Below are 20,708 nucleotides of genomic sequence, written 5' to 3' on the forward strand. Positions count from 1 at the left end.
ACTCGCTTCCCTACTTTCTCGAGCATATATTCTCATCGCGTCCCTCAATCCGTATCCTCCATCCTTTTTCGTTCCTCTGGTGACGAAACATGGCGAGAAGAGAACAAGTCGTTTCTTCGTTCATGGGAGGTTGCGTTATGGTTGTGGGGTGGTCGCTGCTTCTCCAGAGTTTCTTGCTTGCTGAAGTTACAGGCATTGAATTTGAGGATGAGAAGAACTATTGCTCTCCTTCAGACCCTCGTGCTGGTTCTCCTCCTTCAGGTCAAACCCCGTTTTCGCCATTCACGACTATGAAATCTCCAAATGCTGACATGTTTGTCATGTGATCGTTTTGGCATGAAAACGTCTTACAGGTTTTGTGACTTTTGTCCTACTATGTTTGATTGCTTATCTTGGTAGATCGATGAAAGAGATATCACGTACTCAGAAAGACTCCTAAAAAGAAGTTCATTCGATCATGATGTATAAACCATATGTCTCTTGGAAATGTTGGAGATAAAACACTTTTAACTTCAAGAATTCATTGTCCCAACATTTCATGTTTATTTCCCCTCCTTGTTCTTTTCGTTTCCTTCCATTTGCACCTTCATATTATGTGCAATCTTAACTTTCATGCCTGATGATAGGTTCACGTGGACATGGGAGTCCCCCGCGGGTTACTTCGCCACCGCCTTACTGGCGCGCCGGAACGCCACCGCCACCCTACCATGTCACTCCATCACATCCCACACCGCCAACACCTGCCCGATATTGTGGCAACCCGCCGCAAGGGCACGACCCCACCCGGTCGACGCCACCTCCTAGAGGAGGTTACTACCGTTCTCCTCCAACTTCCGGAGGCAGACCCCGGACCCCAGTCATTTTGACCCCGCCAGCCACTCCTATTGATCCCGGGACCCCGAGTACTCCCACCACCATCCCGCCGCCAACGGGAGGTTACTATCCATCTCCTCCGACTTCCAGAGGCGGTAGTACCCCAACTCCGGTGATTTCGACGCCACCAGCCACTCCTATCGATCCCGGCACTCCGAGCAGCCCTTCCGTCCCAGCACCTCCTTTCAGTTTCGGTCCTTACCCAAATCCCTTCACCCGCCCTTACACGTAAGTTTATAATCACATTTCGACCAAAAAAAATGTTTATAATCACGTAGAGGAATGTCGTGCACTCGTGGTATATTTTGTTCTAAGTGAGGAGTGCAATTTTTCCAACTATGCCCAAATTTTTCAATTTGCACGGAATACCCATAGTTGCTTTTGTATGGGATGCAATAGTATTATATTTTCCTAGCTTAATATACATATAAAGTCTCTCAACACAACGTAAGAAACAACTCGATGAAACACAAAAGAATTGCTTTCGATTCTTGAGAAAGTACTTCAGTAAATGATTTTGCAAGAACTGGATCGAAAGTACAGTGTATATTTTCCCCTTAAAATATATGAACAATATGCATGGATCCAGTAGATTGGCAGTTTTCTTTTTTGCACGTATAGTTGTATACGATGTCACATATATTAATTAACCTTTCGGTCGATGATGTCTATTGCTACAAACTGCAGTTACTGGCTATCAAATCCAGGAATGGTATGGGGGGTGTTTGGGTGGTGGGTGCCGATGAGAACTGCCTTCCGCGTACCCACGACCATCCCCGGGATCCCCGCGACCCTAAACCTGATTCAGGCTCTCTCTAACACGAGCATAGATGGGCTCGGCGCTCTCTACCGAGAAGGGACCGCGGCTCTGCTCAACTCCATCGTCAACTACAGGTTTCCCTTCACCACCGCCCAAGTCCAACGGAGCTTCGTCTTGGCTCTCGGCTCGGACGGAGCCGCGTCATCTCAAGCTCAGCTCTTCAAGCTGGCCAACGAAGGCCGTCTCAAGCCCAGGGCTAATTGAAGTGAACCCGATCGTCACTGTTTGTCTGGCTATTATAGGTTGTCGGAGCAATATGTGTTAGTGGTTTTTGTGGTGGCTCTCTTATCCTTAGTTGGGATTTGAGGTGAAGTCTGTTTCATGTACGTTTGTGTACGATTTAGCGTAACTTAGCATGCGTCAAATGTCGTCAGCGGTAATTATCGGTTTCGAATTTCCCATGGATTGGGGTACGTAGACATTAATTCGCCTTTCATTTCCTTTCTGTAGGGTTGGAGTAACTTGTTGAATGCTATTCGAAAACAATCATGTGGGATCATACAAGTGCACTAATATGACATGAACTCATCATCGATTGTCGTCATTTTAACCTTGAATGAGAGATAAAGAGCTAATGGCATTATAGTTGATAGCAAAAGAGGCGAATGAATCTCCTCTCGTGGAGTAATTTTGGATCGGTTCTCGAGGCTCGAGGAAGAGAAATTTCGGTCATTTGATAACTTACCGATGCTTTTATGAAATTCCAAATTCTTCTCAATAGTCTGTAAACTACCAATTTTTGCACTACCTTATGAAACTACCAACCTAAATCACTTCATTTTACTCAAATTAAACAACCAATTTCCTGACTTTAAGTTACTCACTTTTATCTATCAAGTCGGGACACTAAAGAAGTTGTAGAGATCTTATTTGGGGGAGAAGATTCAGATGGGAAGTGAGATTCGTTCGGTGGGCTGTGACTGTTCATGTCAGCCTAATGAACGTTGCGAGCTGGGGCTGGATCTTATTGTTGACGGGCCGGTGGGATGTCCAACGACTTAGAAGATTACAAGCTAGCTATGTTCCCTCCAAATTCCTCAGGTGAGGAACATAGAATTGTACTAAAGCATACTGATAATTATTTTTAAATTTGATGATATGTTAAGATAAGTATGCTACAAAAACCATCTAGAGGTTCCGTGGCTGGTTAGAAAATTGAAAAGTAGCTATTGCAAGCCGAGCATGTAAACAAAGAGGACATGACGCATTGTGGTGGCACCAAAAGCCCTTTAATGGGATTGGGAGGTTTTATTGCCTTCAGTATCATGAAAAGCGTGGACAAACGAGACGCTTCGAGTAATTGCAGAAATAGAATCTGAACACGGTCGATGTACACGGTTTGCGAGTGTGTCTAGTTTAAGGGAAAAAGATCAATGAGATGGTTCCATTATAACCGGGAAATAGAAGATTATAATCACTCAAAACGCTCACATTAAGTGCTATATACGTAGACCCACGAGAATAAATCACAAAAGAGGAGTATTCACAACGCTTTCAACTCTCTTGGATGATAGCTCTCAAAGCTCTCTAGGGTTCTCGCAAGTACTTTTTTTTTTTAGAAAATAAATTTTGAAAATAGAATTTCAACAAGTTTGGATCAGGGCCACGTTAGGATCCCGTCGCCTGCCCAAATAGGCCCGGGCGCCGGCTAACGCACTGAAAAACACAGCAGCTACTCCGAACTGTCCCATGAGCCCAGCCACTCCTTGACCGAGCTCTTGCCCGGCGACTTAGTTTGTCCAGGCACGAAGCGGGCCGTTTCCTCTCATCTTTGATCGTCCACCTCTGTTTCCATAACCCCGCAAACACACCGAACGTCCCGAAATTCACGAGCTTGTGTAGATTCCAAATTAAATGGAAGTCATTTCGAGCCATAGTCTAATAGAAACGCCTTCTAAGAAAAGTAAAAAAAAAGGGGGGAAGTACAAAAAGAGGTGGGAACTGAACAACATTTACTTTCACTATGGTCATTGCTCAGAGGGAAAAAGGCAAAAGGAGAAGTTGTCACCATAAAACAGCAACATCAAAAGCTCCTCCTTTTGACATTGTTAAACTAATAAATCAGTCAATCTAATCGACATTTGACAATAAGACACGACGATTTGGGTGTCTTTATGGATTGGTGTCATCTCATCCCATGGGCGTACGCGGCTCTTGCTACTTCAAATTGTTATGTTGAAGTCAAATTCTAGTCCTCGGAGTTTGGCCGAGTGAGAACAAATATTTCATCCTGTCTAAATTCTGCATTCCAATCGCGATGTCTTCACTTAAAATAACTAATTTATGATTTCACACTGGCCACCTAAGGGGATTTGAGAACCTCACTTGATGCACATGAACAAGACGATCACGTGCGAATGTGAGAGTTGATGGAATTGAAAACCCAAAAATCCCGTTAAAAACAAGCGAATTGGACATCTATAAAGATATAATCTAAGAATTCATTAATTTAGTAAGCCCAAAAATGACCAACTATTGATTATAATCGACAAGTGACAGACTTAGTGAGTTCAGCGAACATGAAGTCATTGATGAATTGGACAGTTGGACAATCGACGGCTTGAAAAGAATGGATAACTCTCCGATAAAGTTATCGGCAGCATATATTAGTTATCGACAAGAATCTGCATCGGAGATGAAGTCATCGACATCGACATGTAACTGTCAAATAGCGAGATTTTCATATATACACACACACACACACACACACACACATATATATATATATATATATATATATATATATTCTTGCAGATAAGTTTTGTTAGATAATAAGAAATTGTGTAACTTCACATAACCACCGATAGAATAAGGATGTTAATTCTATTTCAGTAACTGTTGTATGTAACCACCATATATACCATCGGTAGAGGGTTATAAATACTCCAAGTGTATCCTTTGTGAAATCCCCGATCAATCAAAAATCTCAACTTTCTCGTAAAGTTATCTTTATCTTTACTTTCATGCAATTCAAACGGCTAACTGCGACTCTCTCCGGTTTTCATACATTTAAATTTCTCATTATTTACTTTCTAGTCCAAAATTATTAAGGTATCCTTTCGCAGCACTTGTTGATTCACATCTCAATCCATCCATATTCTAGAAAGATATTTCATGCCCGATTGTCAATGCCCGTCAAGCGATTAGTGCGTTACTCGAGCATTGAGGTCCCAATCAAACGCTTCAACCGGACGTCGTCGTCGTGCATATCCAATTGTCGATGCCCGTCGATTTTGACGACTCATGTTGCATTACAAATTGGTGGGAAAAAGTCGTGAATTCGTAAAAGAAACATGGGGCACACGCAGAGAGCGACCGATCGATGAGGAGAGATTGCGATGTGGACACCTTAGTCAAGAACGAGAGAAATTAACTTGGGAATCCAAGTGTCGGTGTTTAAAATTGATTCGTTGGGCGGGTCCCCTAGAGCGCGTTGCTAGGGTTAAAGTCAGTGGGCCGACCAAAAATGTGTTGAATCGGAGGAAATTGATCTCCTCGTTTCGAACCGACACGAAAACCATCGGTTCATATCTAACGTTCGCATCATGTCCTCTCGTCTTTCTCGGACCGGGAAAATTACCAAATAAGTCTTAACCCTATTATAATTGTGTCAATTTAGTGAATTTTTTTTAGTTCTAAACGTTTTATATTTGTGTCAATTCAGTCTATTCGCCCAATTTTGATCGGCCGGCGCTAACGTGGACTCCATGAAAAGATCATGTGGGTTCATGCGAACGTGAGCCACTTAAGCCCGCTGGGGTTCAATTTGCCTCTCGCTTTGAGTCTGACCAATGTTTCCGTCGACTAGATTTTCGCATATCTATGGGAAGCTTGATCGATTGTAACTTGTGGGCACAGATAGTGACCTGAGCTTAATTTCAGGGAGATTAAAGAAGATTTGCTCATTTTCGAAGGTTTTGCTCAAGAACCACAGAACTTAGCATTTGAAAATGCATGAGCCGCTCCACCATCTCCAATGTTCGATCTCGGTGCCATCTGCCATCCCCTTCGTCAGGTGGGTCGTTGGGGTTTGGGTCAAGTTTGGGCCGGGCCGAAGATGGTCCGACCCAAATTGACCCATTTAACTAATTTTGATCAATTTCCATATAATACAAATTTAGTGACTCATACCTGACCCAAACCATATCCAACACGTACACGAACCGACCCATATTGCTAAAATACTTTTATATTTAACACGATTTAGGAAAATCCGTACCAAAACTGAGGTAAAGACGCTAAATGAGCAAGCGCAAGATCAAATGATAGTGGAGTAGAATGAAGAGCGAGCCACAGAAGTGGGTTGAATTTAAATAATTTATAAACCCATTTAACACTTATATTATTTTAGCTTTATCATTGTAAATTCATTTATGAACCATCTACTTAATAAAATTAACTTATATAACAATTCAGTCCATTAAATATCGATTTCTCCATTTCTTTTCTTTCTTTCGTTTTTTTTTTTTCCAATTTGTCCTTTTTCTCCATGTATTGTTTTTGCTTCGACACTTTCTGACCGCAACTTTATAAAACAACTTTCAAATGAAGATTCATATTCTATTGTCAATTCCAGAAAGTCTTTTCGTAGGAATAATGTCTATGAAAGCGATGCTCCCCTACATTATTGATTGGAAGAAACTCTGTCCACCCACTTTTGTAACTAGAGAATTACAAGCACGTATTTACCTCCTATTCGTAAACTTATTTTGATAAATAATCAAACAAAAATCTAATGCCGCATTTATATACTCTTTCTATAAATGTCAGCTCATTCGACTTATCAACCGAAACTTTAGGATTTGACTTCATAACACTGTCCAACATTCAATCTCCAACCCCTTCTCTCTTTCTTGTGCGTGCGTGCATGCCTCTGCCCATCGCTGCCGTGTCTATCCACATTGCCATCTTGTCGTTGCCATCCATCATCGACGCTAGCACTCGATCCTGAATATCCATCTCTCTCTTACTCTCCCTCTCTCCAAGCATTGGCATGCAAGGCCTCGAGCTACGGGTCTCGACCTCGAGCTATGGATGTTGTTAAACGTACATCCCGCGAGCACTTGTTAAGCAACCGAATGTAGTGATTTCATAGCCTTTCAATGCAACGATTCGCTTGTGTCGTGTCTAATTGATAGCATTTCGTATTTCGCATGCTTAACAAATCCCTTAAAGACTTTCGTCGACAATACCCTTTAATTATTCATGAGTGCAAAACTCACCGAGACATGGAATTCTGTCAAGTGGAATTATTTAATTAGCTGGGAGGATCAAAGCTTCCTCGAACGTGGCCATTCGTAATTATGGAGCCTTCAAACCTTAATTTAAGACGAGACTATAATAATCTCCCTTAATTACTGTCGGCACAATCCACAGTAGGCCCGAGTTACAGGGGCTGTGCGCTGACGTGGCATTTTGCTTCTGTCACTATTTTCTCTTCCACCTTATCCACTTCTTCTTCCCCAGTATTGCGTGCCAGGGTGGAATTTTGCTTTACTTTGCTGACGTGTTGCTTGACTGGGACAGCCTACGTGTCGTGAGCTCTTTATTTGCGAAGAAATTGGGTGAGTCTATAGTCCCCGTGTTTTCTGAATTATCCACCGTTTGATCGATTAGAGAAAAAATCACCATCGCTTGGGTTGAAATCTATTAAACGATTGAGATTTATTATGTTTCAATTCAACGATGATCGATTACAAAGATATTGTGCCTTCTAGGAATCGCAGAATTACCGAAGAAATTATACGCAAGAGAAAATGAGAGTGAATTTAAAGAATAATAGAGGCAATAAAGTTTCATCCGTCGGATTGACTTGTATCTTTGTTATTTCTGTTAGTTGATAGTGATCAAAATACATCAAAGCTTGAAGAACATGTATAGCGATATCAACATGCGAAAACTGGCCATTCTTTTCATAATCTATGTAGAAGTTAAATAATTCTTTAAGGGAACTGATAGGTACGTGCTATTTAAACAAATTAGCCTCAAATTTTTTTATTTTATTTTATGTATAAACACAAAATTAATAGCATCATAAATTGTCCACTATTTTCCTAACTTTTAGTTCTTAGTTGAATGATTTTTAAGGATGGAATACATGAGAACAGGGAAAATCACCATTTCATACCTAAATTTATTTATAGGGATTCCAATGTAATTCTAAACCTTTTAATTATTCAAATATAGACCTAAACATTTGATTGAAATTCTAATGTAGCTCTTGTTGCCAATTTTCGCGTGGAATTGCTGACGTGACAGTCCAGTCATCCCATGTCACTCGATGCGGCGCGTGGTTGGTAATTCGACGGGAAGAAACTTAAGCGAAACAACGTCGTTTTGCATAATCTTCTTAATTTGTTTTTTTCCTTTTTTTTTTCTCTTTCCATTGAGAGTGAAGATGAAAGCAAAGGTAACATTCCAAAACCAATTTTTTTTCTTCGAAAAATTTGCATATATTAAAATAATTGTCCACGTCAATACCAGTCGTGCCACATCAAACGCCGTTAAAATCAGTCATATGGACTTAATTGACAAAACGTATAAAAATATATGATTCAATTGTCACAATTACAAGATTTAATGCTAAATTGGCAAAAATGCAATAAATTTATAAAGTTTGTTCGATAATTTTCCTTTTTTGTTCTGCAAACGAAGGTATTATCCGTGCAATCATTTCTAGCAACGTGGAGGAGAATATAATTAAATGAAAAGCATTTACAATTAATCGGAAATTCCCAAAAATGAAAACAGACCGCATTCCGGAAAAAAAAAAAAAAAGGCTGCTAAATGACAAGGCCTGCCGCCTGAGGATGAGGATCACTTGGTACAACCCGGCCTAGCAGAGAGGCATGCACCGAATGTCAGCCAGCTTGCACCCAAAAAAAAATGATTGTAACTTATCAATAGCATAAGATAGATTCGATTTATTTGGAGAACCCAATAAGCACTAACCATATAAGAAGATTGCTATTGCTTCCAAAAATGACGTCACGTTGCCACATCATGCTCTTTAACCCAAAAAAGTAAAAAAAAAAAAAACAAATGTGGTGAAATAACGCTACGAACACATTAATATTACACGACGTCGTCAGATTGTTAAAGTGGGGGTCGTACAAGTCGGGTCGTCTCAGCGCAAATCTCGCACTTACTGCGCAGTGGCCAAACCAAAAATCTGCCGAGATCTAGGACAACTCGAACAAATCTCGTTTCAGAGGGACAAGGAATTGGGTAGAAGCTAGCACAAGATGGAACCCACCGAAACGAAATGATGCCCAATTGCTATCGACGGGTATTAAATGCAAAGATAGAGAGAGAGAGAGGGGCCGAACCCTATCTTGCCGGGCCTCCAGCCTACACTGCCACCAATCCCTGCTCGGCAGTCGCCCGACACCCCTCCGCTGAAAATTCTTGGCGATGGCCCGGAGGCAAAGATCGCAAGATCACAGGATCCCTCACTTCATGTGGGGATGTTTGATCGGTGATGAGGAAGCTTTGCGGCTCATCCTTGCGTTCGATGGACGGAGCGTAGCAGATCCGAACAGTTTACGTGCTGGTTTCGCTCGGAGGAAAGAAGAGGACAGGCGATGCGGAGATCGCTCATGTGACTCCCCCCCACGAAAAGCAGGGCAGATGATGTCGACGACTCGGCTTCTTGGGTTCGCTCAAAACAAATAGATTTCTTGGTAAAGCAAATCGAAATATGACAAAATTCGGGAATACTACAAGGCGAAGCCAAACCCAGAAAAACAAGGAGGACCAACGGAGGCACCAATCAGGTCAAGCACACACTCGTTCCACAAGAATTGTTAATCAAAATTGGCAGCCGATCACTGGATCTCGTATCTTTGTCGGTTATGAGCTCACGCCGGGAATTCCTTTTCCAATAATTTCGGTATTGCCAATTAGTAGTGCGCGCCTAACTTTGACTTCCTCTATACCATCGCGATTCGAAGATAACCAAAGCATGCCAAACAAACACAGATATAATATTTGGAAGAGCAAAATCTTCGAGGTTCAGCAAGACGCCGAAACTCATGCGATAACCAATTGAAAGCTGGGGTATCTAATCTCCAAAAACATATTTATTAAACTTTCATATCTAGATCAGGAGAGTATGCATTAGACATGAAATAATATGAATCTCATTAAAAACAAAGCGACGTGAGAAATGTTCCATTAGAGAAGATATCGAAATATAAAAAAAAAAAGAGAATTAATATTGGGTTTACCCTAAGATGTAGGCATAGCCTACATTATCGCCTTTAGATGGTCGATAAATTGATTTGCCGCGGGAACGGTCGGCAGATATGATTGACCCGTAGACGAACATATCTATGTAACAATTTCCAAAATGTACGTACCATTCATCCGGTGCGAAAATATAGACAAAACGCCATGGACTCTAGATAAACAAATCAACTATGCCTTTTTTTTTAAATTTTTTTTTTAAAGCAAAGGGGCGAGCGATTAATTCAGAAAGATTAAGAACAGAGCCCAGGTGGGTGTGGGCCCCACTCCAAATTCCGATATTTTATATCTGTCGGTGGCATGAAATGAAGGTAAAGCCACACAACAAGGTCAAACCCGTAATAACGCTCGAACCCCAAGGTCAAATCGCAGCCCGCCCCCCGCGACAGCTTCTCCCTGTTGCGAGTGCACTCCAGCCCCACTCCCATTTTGGGCATATATGCATTTTTTTCTTTTTCCTTTTTACATTTTTTTTCCCTCGTTATTTAATAGGAAGAAAGTAGTCAAGATCCGTCAAAATGGGTCACAGATCCATTTCTTAACCCATATTTGATAGACTGATTATTAAATTGATTAGTTATATTCGGTAGATGAGTCATGAATGGATTTAGGATGGTAAAACTCGGAATAATATGAGCGTTAAATGGATTCACAACTTACTTAGACCCAATCCAACTCTATAACTCCCTCTCGCTCTCACCCTTGTTTGCTCACTCCGTGCTCTCACCTCACTTTGGATATAAATTGGGTTAAACATAAATGTATTTTAGTGATATGGGTCGGGGCCGGATATGTGTTAGGTACGAATATAAGCAACTAGGTCTATATTTCATGGGAAACGGATCGAAATGGGTTAAATAAGTCGATTTACGTCGGACCATTTTCGATCCGATCTCGACATTCTAATAACTTAAACCGACTATCCGGATATCGATTAGGTATAGTTAAAAAGGGAAAAAAATCTACAATATTAGGAAATGGCAAAGCTTCCATTATCCACTTTGTAATGGAATCTAACGTAATAAAAAATAATCGGTGACGCTGGATTATTTTAATTTCCCGCGGCATTGAACGCGGCTTCACTTTTGGCTTTTTCACTCCCCTTCTCTCTCTCTCTCACTCTCAAAATGGAACCAGTGGTGGTATGGTATCCACTATCCATCGCTTATTTAATATGCGCAGCAGCGAGTATAAAGTGCTCGTGATCTTCTTCTTCTTCTACTTCCTCCTCTCTCTCTCTCTCTGCGGCCATCTCTCTCTCTCCCTCTCGATCGAGATTCTCCAATTTCGATCGCCGCCTCCCATCGATCGATCTTTGTCGATTCGAGTTCGACGGGCCTTGGTACGGATGAGGTAAGATCTCGCGCCGGACATGACGCTGCCGTCCACGCGAGGACGAGGGAGCGGGAGCGGGAGCGGGAGCGGTGATGGTTTGTTTGGTTTCGGAGTGCGGGGGATGCGCGGCGGTGAGGGGAGGGAGTGGTAGTAGCGGGGCGGGGGAGCATGAGGCTTTACATATCCGCGTCGACGGGGATTAAGAAGCTGACCATATCCAGCTCCGGCGCCGCCGCCGCCGGGGGGAAGGGGCCGCATCCGGCCGCCGCTCCGGCGAACCCGGGCCGCCGGATCGCGAGCCGCGCGGTGCTGCCGGCGGTGCTGGTGCTCGGCCTCGCGCTGCCGTTTCTGTTCGTCAGGGTCGCGTTCCTGGTGCTGGAATCCGCCGCCGCTTGCTCTTCCTCCTCCTCCTCCAACGGTATATTCTCTCTCGTCCCCTATCGAATCCTCCGTTTCGGTGTTGCTGTTTTCCATTGGATGTTCGATTCGAGATGCGATTCCCCGAGAGGAAGAGAATCGAACGGGGGCCGTTTTCTGTAAGTGTGAATGCTCAGCTAGCAACGATTCCGCGGCCGCGGCCGCGGCTGTTTGCTCCGATCGACGGCGTTTGAAACCTCCGGGCTCTCCATTTCGTTGTCGTGTGATTGGGACTGGTTTCTGATGGGTCCCGAGCTCGTGCGCACTCACTCACTCGCTCTTTCTCCGTGTGCAGATTGCTTTGGCTGGAGGTTCTTCAGCGGGAATGACGCGGCTCTGGTAAGCACGACTCTCAAACCATACATGCCCGCCTCTTCGCTTCTAATTTTCGACTCTTAACACCCCCCAAAAGTAATCTCGACTTATCCGTCCTTAGCTTAGCTGTGGCCCGGGGGGGCTGCGGAATCACGCCGTGTAGTAGTAGAAAGGGCAAGTGTAATTACTGTACTCCCAAGCGCATCTCTCGACACGATGAACGAGCCTAAGAGATGTGAATTCCGAAATTAGATCGCATGGGAATCCGACCGAGGCTAGTCGCTAGAGCTTCTCCCTCCGATAAGACTCATTCAATGCGCTCCCTTGCTTTCGCCGAGGTCGGTCCCCCTCCTCGTCGGAGGCGGCTCGGGGCCGCCCGCTCTTAGTAAGATCCGAGCTCTCTCCCTCCCTCTCTCTCTCTCTCTGTCTGCGAAATTCGCTCCACCAATCGAGATCCGGCTCAGTTCTTGTAAGTTCTTGTCGACTTGGACCTGCCACGACCGCCCAAAAATCAACCCTCCCCCCTTCCCTCCCATCGCGGGTCATTGAAATTTACCGTTCTTATCGCATTTTTCAATCTCTGCGTCCCACCGTTGCTTCCCAATTTGATGGGGACCAGTCGCGGTTTCCGGTCCTGATTGTTTAGGTTGATCTAGTGGTGGTTGAGGGAGGGACGGAGTCCCCCCATTTCAACTGTTGACCCGTGTCAACCTCCGGCATTTCTTTTACTAAAATTTCTCGTGTTCAAGGATGTCTACATGTTTGGTGAATCCAGCGGACCTTTTCTTCTTTTCTTCCTGTTTTTTTTTGTCTGCCCTATGCTCTGAGTGCTAGATTGCCTCGAGCTTCCGCCAATCATGCATCCTTGTTTTCACTCCGAGGGCACGCCGGTCTTTTCACCGCCCGTCGCCTTCTCTCGAGTTAGGACCGTCCTGTTAATTGATTCCGGGATCATCTGATCAGGACCGCCCTCCGGCCCGAGATTACACGCCCTCGTTCGATGTCGGTTAAAATACGCACGCCCGGGGTGCGATTCGAATGTTTCGACGGATCGGGAATGCGTCGAGCTTACACAGGTTGTGCTCTTGTTGTTATTAAGGATTGAGCAACCCCTTTTCGAAGAAGTTAGACGGACAATTCTGGCGGACCCCGGAGACGTTGGCGGCCATGTTTGTCTCGTTGGCTGTTTTAGCATCTGGTTGCTGGAATCTGTGCACAGAGTGATGAAAAGGTTATCTAGAAATCGTCCAAACGACGATGCTTGCTCGCAACAGTCCATGGATAAAGCGCACTCTTAAGAACTGTCGGCACATCACACAAGAGGCCAGTTGCCTTGCGATAGTTCGCGACCCCTCCATCGTTCTCCTCCACTCAATCGAAAAAAAAAAATATTCGCTGGAATAATATCCCAGAAACAGGAGGCTGAATGATTAGCGGGAACCATTTTCGCCGTTCTATACTCTTTTTTCTCTGCCGAAGTAAAAGAAAAAAATAATCATAATTGGTAAAAGCTGCTATTCTTACGGTTCTATATGTCTGTCTGACCATGAATAGATATTGGGACGATTATGTAATGTTAGTAAATGGGGATGCCCCTTTTGTCAAATTAGCTCTAGTTGGTCACAGCCATATATGTGTGGCTTATTTTGTGTTTGGGGGGTCCAACGTCAACGCGGTTTTTTGCACGTCCCGGGGCCACGTCTCACTGATCAACGTGGTGGGGTTGTGGGCTCTGTGATGCAGCTCAGAGAGGAGCTGACGAGAGCGCTGCTGGAGGCGAAGGAGAGCAACGTGAACGACGAGCGGCGGGGGATGGAGAGTTCGTCGCTCGAGTCATTTGATGAGCTGGTGAAGGAGATGACGTCCCGCAGACCCGACATCAAGGAATTTGCGTTCAAGACCAAGGCCATGGTGAGTGAACGAGAGAATGCGCGAACCGAATCGTGTTTCTTTCGATCTTTCTTTCGGAAAATGTGTGTTTGTGTTGGATTGTTGATTTGTTTTATATCGCTTTGTTTGGCAAGTTGTTTTTATGGGTCGATAGATTTCCTCCGAAAAAATCACGTGATGGTCAGTTAGTGTCGTTGTAGACAAAATTTGTACTAGCGATCATCATAGGCTCACGAGTGATGACTCACGTGACAAGTCCGTTCACTCATTGCCCTTAAGGCCAGGGTAAGAGTCAGAGACATCTGATGGTCTGTCTGCTGCTGTGCTGTCGAATGGCCCTGCTTGTTTTCGTGCATATCATCAAATGGTTGAAGTTGGACACCCCATCACACAACACTTTCAAGCACAATTTTAAGTTAGTTTGGACACGCAACCTTGAGGGGCAACGGCAATGTTGGTTTAGATGTAACACCAAATTGCGCCTCTAGAAGCACGGTCATAGTGCGAGTTCTACCGAAGGTGATCCCAGCTAATCCGGGGCAGGCACGTCCTTGTCCTGCTTATTGGATTTTCGATCTGTTACGTTAAGCTTGAGTAATTGGAAACTGGAATAGTTGTTCTCTTGTGCAATTTGTGAATCCCTGTGGTTGGGATGTTCTGTATCAACCTCTTTCCATTGTTAAAGAGAGTGAAAACATGGATAAGTAGGCTCTTGGAAGTAATATGCTTTCTTTCTGGTGACAGATCATATACAATATAGAGGATACATAGAGGTGTTCTTTTGCTTCAGGTCATTATTTTCTTCCTCTTTTGCAGCTAACAAGGATGGAGCGGAAGGTTCATTCCGCCAAACAGCAGGAGTCAATTTATTGGCATTTAGCATCACACGGTATACCAAAAGGTCTTCATTGCCTTTGCCTGAAACTGGCTGAAGAATATGCAGTCAATGCTATGGCTCGGTCTCGTCTACCTCCACCTCAATATGTTCCTCACCTTGCCGATCCTCACTTCCATCATGTTGTCCTCATAACTGATAATGTCCTTGCTGCCTCGGTTGTGATCTCTTCTACTGTACAAAACTCAGCTAAACCTGAAAAATTGGTATTTCATGTGGTCACCGATAAGAAAACATATACTGCTATGCATGCCTGGTTTGCCATAAATCCAGTCAGGTTAGCTGTGGTTGAAGTTAAGGGACTGCACCAATATGATTGGTCTCAGGAAGTCAACATTCGTGTCAAGGAGATGATAGATTTTCATCGTCTTTTATGGAGACACTTCTACAGGAATCTGAAAGCAGAGTACTTGGATGAAGCAGAAGGAAAATATGTCGAGGCTCTCAGTCCCAGCAACCTTTCCCTCTTGAATCATCTCCGCGTTTTCATTCCCGAGGTAATTCTTTAAATAGAGAGTCTGCTGCCCCAGTGGATGGCAATAACTGTGAACTTTGTATTTGATTTTTAGCTGATTTCCACGGTCACAGCTGTTTCCAGATCTAAACAAGGTGGTGTTCTTGGACGATGATCTCATAGTTCAACGTGACTTATCTCCACTCTGGGAATTAAATCTCAAAGGAAAAGGTGTCGGTGCAGTTGTCAATTCATGGTGCGGACATGACTGCTGCCCAGGAAGACAGTACAAGGATTACTTGAATTTTTCACACCCTACTATCTCATCCAACTTTGATTCGGATCGTTGTGCATGGTTGTATGGGCTTAATGTTTTCGATCTGGAAGCCTGGAGGAGGAGTAACCTCACAAGAAATTACCTAAACTGGCTGAAAAAGGTGAGCAGCCTCTTTGGTTTCATAGTTGTCGAGTTATTGCCGTGACTGATTCCATAATATCAATCTCCCACTATTGGATGCACTAGACTATGACTTCTTTGCTGTAGCATTCCGTTTTTCGTTTTTCCAAGTGCCGTAGCATTCGGTACCTGAAAAAGAATTCTTTGATTAGAGCACAGCGCACTTCCTTTTTCAATGTCCATCCTTTATGTTTTTGTTTGCTTAAAATCTTTAGCCATATTTTCCTATGCACAGAGCCTCAATTCGGGATTGGAACTATGGATTCCTGGAGTTCTTCCACCAGCCTTGATAGCTTTTGAAGGTCATGTGCATCCAATTGATCCTTCATGGCACCTGGCTGGATTGGGCCATCGGTTCCCGGACACTCAGGAAAGGCTAGTGGAAGCTGCCGCAGTTATACATTTCAGTGGCCCTGCGAAGCCATGGTTAGAAATCGGATCGCCCGAGGTACGGAGCTTATGGTACAGGCACTTAAATCCCTCAAATAAGTTTATTAGAAAATGTAGGATAACCGGTTGAAGAGGACAAAGATGTCTCTCGGCCCTTTTTATCTGGAGACTAGAGCAGATATAAGGAAGGGAACAGAGGGAAGAAGGTATTGCCTTCAGTCTCTGCCCTAGGCAAATGTTACAGAATAGCCTGTTTATAATAGAGAGAAAAAGGATGAAGATATATTGTCCTAGGTATATACACCATAGTCAGGTTCAGCCACTCGGTGTATACAGAATTATGCAAATCTTTGACACTTATGTGAAGTAGTCTGGTTAGATGGAATAGATTGTGTTCAATAAGTGTTAGAAATGATCTGTAATTCCTACCAAAGAGGGGATTACATTCTCTCGTTGTCGGCGATTCAGCTTTCCTTTCTTCCCTTTACCTTTCTAAGAAGTAACTTGCATCAAAAGCAATACTTGAAAGCAGCGATGCTTCACACTGTTTAGGACATAATTAGTCTCAAGAGCTCCCTGTGGACTCAAGAAGGAGATTCGAGCGAGACCATTGCCTCCCTGGAGGGGATGATGCCACGGGGATTCGGAGTGGATGCGATATATAAACGAAATTGTTGTATTGAGATAGTAGCATTCAGTGCAAATCTCTCGGGTTTCTTGATTGTCGAAAGATATGGCATCGAAATTCAAAATCAGTTGCTTCAAGCCGTGTGGATTTTACTCGGAAGGAGAGTGGAAAAGCTTTCACTTTTGCAACGACTGCTGTCCCTCGACAAGCTCCCCTGTTTCCATGCCTACCCATCTCAGCCAATACTGTCCATACCCACAAGAGTAAAACGCTTGAAAATGAAGGTTGATTTTGCATGGGTTTGTCCAGAATTGGCAAGTTCGTAACCTGGAATAGAAAGGACATATGACACCCGCGATTTTTTTTCGGTCGCAACCCGTGATTAATTTTGCAGCTATACATCTGTTTAAAGAATTCTCCCACCCTTTGCATACGAGATTATAATAGGTTTTATATTGATGTAGTCTTTCTTCACTCAACAAATTAAACCTGAGAACAAACTATCCATTTCCGTTCACTTGGTCATCATCCACTTTGCGATCAACTGATGTTGGTTTCCAAGATTACTCACCGGTGGGAAACTATCGCCATTCGAATGCGATAGATCGAAGACATCGCTAAATGAGATAAACTATCCTTGGCGAGTAAACATGCCTCAACATATAAGAATCCTCGTCTTCCAAACACTTGCGTGTACGATACATGCATGCAAGGTTAATCAGTGAAGATAAACATTCAAGAGTTGATGATCGTGTCTTTTCTATTTTTCATTCTTTCTTTGTTTTGGGTCACTGAAGATAATGTGTTTCCAGTCACCTGTAGTGACTAGTAATCTGTGGAAAACGGAAGAAAAAAGGTGTACCAAAGAGGCGAAAAGTCGGGAGAATGCAATCACGACGCAAGCTACATATCGAACAAAATTTGTCTATCAAACCTATGGGGGCAATTTATATTATATGAAAATGGCTCATGCATGTGATCTTGACAAATCGAGCAGCGACTTTAGGTTCGCAAAAGCTGATGTTTTTCCTTAAACCTTTTTTTTGTGGCTGGTCTTAAATTTTAGTTTTCTTCATTCCAAGGATGCGATAATCCTAGAACAATGTCAATAGAAATCACATTTCAAATCGATGATGATGAATGTGGGCTGTGTTTTCAAAAAGAGAGAGAGAGATTAGAGATTGTATGACTTGTGAACAATATGGTGTGGCTGAGGGATTACTTTTTGGCGATTCTTTCTTTCTTTCTTTCTTCCTTTCATGTGAAATCAGGGAAAAGAAAAAGGGCCAACACCAAAAGAGGGACGGTTTCTTGTGCTGCGCTTCAGTACTGTGTGTTCAGAAAAAAACCAGAAGCAGCCGTCCTTGTAATGCATGCCCGTGGATGAATATTGAGCAGGCAAAAAGACGAACCAAATAGTCATGACGATGACTTCACAGTGAATAAGTCCTAGCCACATAGCTTGCTTGAGCGATGGGATTAGCAAGTAAGGTTGATTTATTAGAGATGACCATCTTTTCCATAGCAGAAGTTGCACTAGAAAATATGCGCGAAATCCATAGATTCACACTTGAATTCACCGGCCCTTCTAGTTGTTCTTTTGGATAATTTGGGGGTCTGAGGGACACTTAATGCAGAATCTATCTTGTAGTTTGAGATTAAGGAAATCATAGAACTACAAACTCAAATCTGCACATAAACAAATGAACAATTAACTAAAAACTAGGAAAGTCTGCCACCTTATTAGTTTCTACCATGCTATCAAATTCAGTACATGTTCTAGATTTCATAAATTTGACGTATGTTTCCCACTTCGCACGCAAGACGTCACTTACTTCATTCATCAAGTGCTCGCATTTTTCATCACCCATAATGGTTCATATGAATGTCTTCTACATATGGAGATACAAACGTCATATGTCTGGCTAGTTCAAGGTTTCCAGATAAGTTATGTTAATCTCAAACAGGTGATGCTAATTAAACATAATACTTTGCTTAATCGGTAGGTACGAGATCAAAGATCTCTAAACATAATTAGATGGTTGAAACTAGGATGATTGACGCATCTTTGAGTGGTCCTTCGTTGCATAACATGTGAGGAAGGCCGTTAGCTGAATCATGCTTCACACAAGCACTTGACAGAGAAGAGGAAAGGGAGAAAGAGAACAAGAAAAAACACCAGACTTCATGTGAATGCAAGGACAAGAGTGCTCGAAGCTTGGCTTTTCCAACTTTTCATTTATGCTGCAGGAAGAGGGGTTTTCTACGTATATTCCTCGCAGAGAACAAAAGAAACCTTAAACTTTTGACGAAATTAATCGTCAACATGATAAAACAAATGGTATAAAGCGACACAGAAGGAACGATACAATCTTTTGGAATCCTTCCTATGCACGTTTACATGCATGTGTGGATTTAATATTTTCTTTTTGTTTGGTCTACGTGTTTCCTTTTACTTGTTGTTGGAGGAAGGAAGACTTCTTGCCCACACAATGGAGATCATTCTTTTCTTCATGCCATCAACCCCTTAACGTCTTATATACTTGGCACGTCTAATTCCCCGTTTCAAAATATTTCTTCCAAGTCTAGATCAATTCATCAAGACCTTGTAGATCCACGCAAGTTCAGCGATAATGGGTGTTATTGGAGTCGTCGCTAGACGCTTGGACACGTTCATCGGGTACGTAGCTATATCGTAGTGCATGTCATGCATAAACCGGGAGATTAATATTGTGAACGCTTTTGTTTTGATCTACATCTACGTGATTAAGTTGTGTTAGGAGGATGTGATCGGTCATTCAAAATGGACTAATCAATCAGTCTAGACACTGTTATAGTCATTGGATCATACATATATGAAGCACAATATCTATATTATTTCCTATTGTTTGAGCAAACGTGAAATATTTGGATCTTGTCGGGCAATCTCATATTGGCCAAATCTGATAAGTTGTTGGTTTTCCAGCAGGCCTGGAGTGATGCTTGTTTTTCCACTGTAAGTTCAAGTCTACCGCACAATACTATCGTTTCGTCATTAAATTGATAATGTCGAAGAAGAGTGCGAAATCGGGAACACTGATGATAATCAAATGGTTGATCGTTGCAGGTATGCATCCATGAGAGCGATAGAGAGCCCCACAACCCTAGATGATCAGCAGTGGCTAACCTACTGGGTCTTATACTCCTTCATAACGCTATTCGAGCTATCTTGTTCTCAAATTCTAGCATGGTAATAAATGCATGCATGCCCATGCACGTACCTTTACGTTCAATTCTCTTCTATATGTTAGTTAATCGAGTACCTTGCTGTATCATTCGCAAATATCAAGCATGTGCGTAATGTTGATCGCGACATATGTATCAGGCTACCCTTCTGGCCGTATGTAAAGCTTGTGTTCTGCATGTGGCTGGTGTTACCAATCTTCAATGGAGCTGCATATATTTACCAGAATTTTGTGAGGAAGTACGTGAAGATCGGTGATTACGTGAGCTCACATTATTCGGACAGCCAAAAGAAGGTCCTTCTCATGATGAGCCTTGATGCAAGAAAGTCTGTCGAGCGTTTCATCGAAAGATATGGACCCGATGCTTTTGATCGAGTCATCAAAGCGGTAATATTTCTTTTTCTTTTTCTTCCATAAAGAAGACAATTTCTCTTTCTCTAACAGAGACTTTATCTTCTTGATCTCAAATTAGCCGATAATCGTGCAGGCCGAAAAGGAAGCGAAGAAGCAGAAGGAGGCGAGATCTTAGTTCGTTCCTTCTTTATATACTTCACGGAAAACTCAAACATATATGGAACTCGTATTCACAGTTCTTCGTGTAAAGAACACTTGAGAATGGTATATATTCACGTTGAACTCAGTATAAAAGATTATTTTGTGTTTAGTTGGCCGTGTCCGTTGTGAATGTAACAACTTAAGGCTATAAAACATGGTGCTGTTCTTAATTTGGAGCATGCATGCATGTGCATGTAACAAGCGATGG

General features: G+C 42.8%; 3 protein-coding genes across 4 annotated transcripts; all 3 read left to right on the plus strand.

Moving 5' to 3' along the window:
• Nucleotides 1–2,142, plus strand: LOC115682791 (protodermal factor 1). The gene is made up of 3 exons (XM_030607128.2): nucleotides 1–261; nucleotides 627–1,101; nucleotides 1,561–2,142. Exons 1-3 carry the CDS (start codon nucleotides 90–92, stop codon nucleotides 1,895–1,897), a joined length of 984 nt encoding a protein of 327 aa, XP_030462988.1. The 5' UTR covers nucleotides 1–89; the 3' UTR covers nucleotides 1,898–2,142.
• Nucleotides 2,143–11,153: 9,011 nt separating this feature from the next.
• Nucleotides 11,154–16,547, plus strand: LOC115682755 (probable galacturonosyltransferase 15). Its single transcript, XM_030607081.2, has 6 exons — nucleotides 11,154–11,693; nucleotides 11,988–12,031; nucleotides 13,751–13,918; nucleotides 14,714–15,289; nucleotides 15,381–15,683; nucleotides 15,939–16,547. The coding sequence occupies exons 1-6, from the start codon at nucleotides 11,444–11,446 to the stop codon at nucleotides 16,221–16,223; spliced, it is 1,626 nt and encodes a 541-aa protein (XP_030462941.2). The 5' UTR covers nucleotides 11,154–11,443; the 3' UTR covers nucleotides 16,224–16,547.
• Nucleotides 16,548–19,273: 2,726 nt separating this feature from the next.
• Nucleotides 19,274–20,609, plus strand: LOC115682787 (HVA22-like protein f). 2 transcript variants are annotated; one of them, XM_030607124.2, is made up of 5 exons: nucleotides 19,274–19,401; nucleotides 19,690–19,716; nucleotides 19,828–19,950; nucleotides 20,086–20,332; nucleotides 20,433–20,609. In XM_030607124.2, exons 1-5 carry the CDS (start codon nucleotides 19,355–19,357, stop codon nucleotides 20,472–20,474), a joined length of 486 nt encoding a protein of 161 aa, XP_030462984.1. In that variant the 5' UTR covers nucleotides 19,274–19,354; the 3' UTR covers nucleotides 20,475–20,609. The 2 variants fall into 2 exon arrangements, with proteins under 2 accessions (XP_030462984.1, XP_030462983.1); XM_030607123.2 differs by having other exon boundaries at nucleotides 19,281–19,401; nucleotides 19,687–19,716.
• The last annotated feature ends 99 nt before the right edge of the window (nucleotides 20,610–20,708 follow it).

This window comes from Syzygium oleosum, unplaced genomic scaffold, assembly GCF_021117445.2.
Source record: "Syzygium oleosum isolate NSW1041296 unplaced genomic scaffold, Sole_v2.1 Sole_v2.23, whole genome shotgun sequence".
Taxonomy (NCBI): domain Eukaryota; kingdom Viridiplantae; phylum Streptophyta; class Magnoliopsida; order Myrtales; family Myrtaceae; genus Syzygium; species Syzygium oleosum.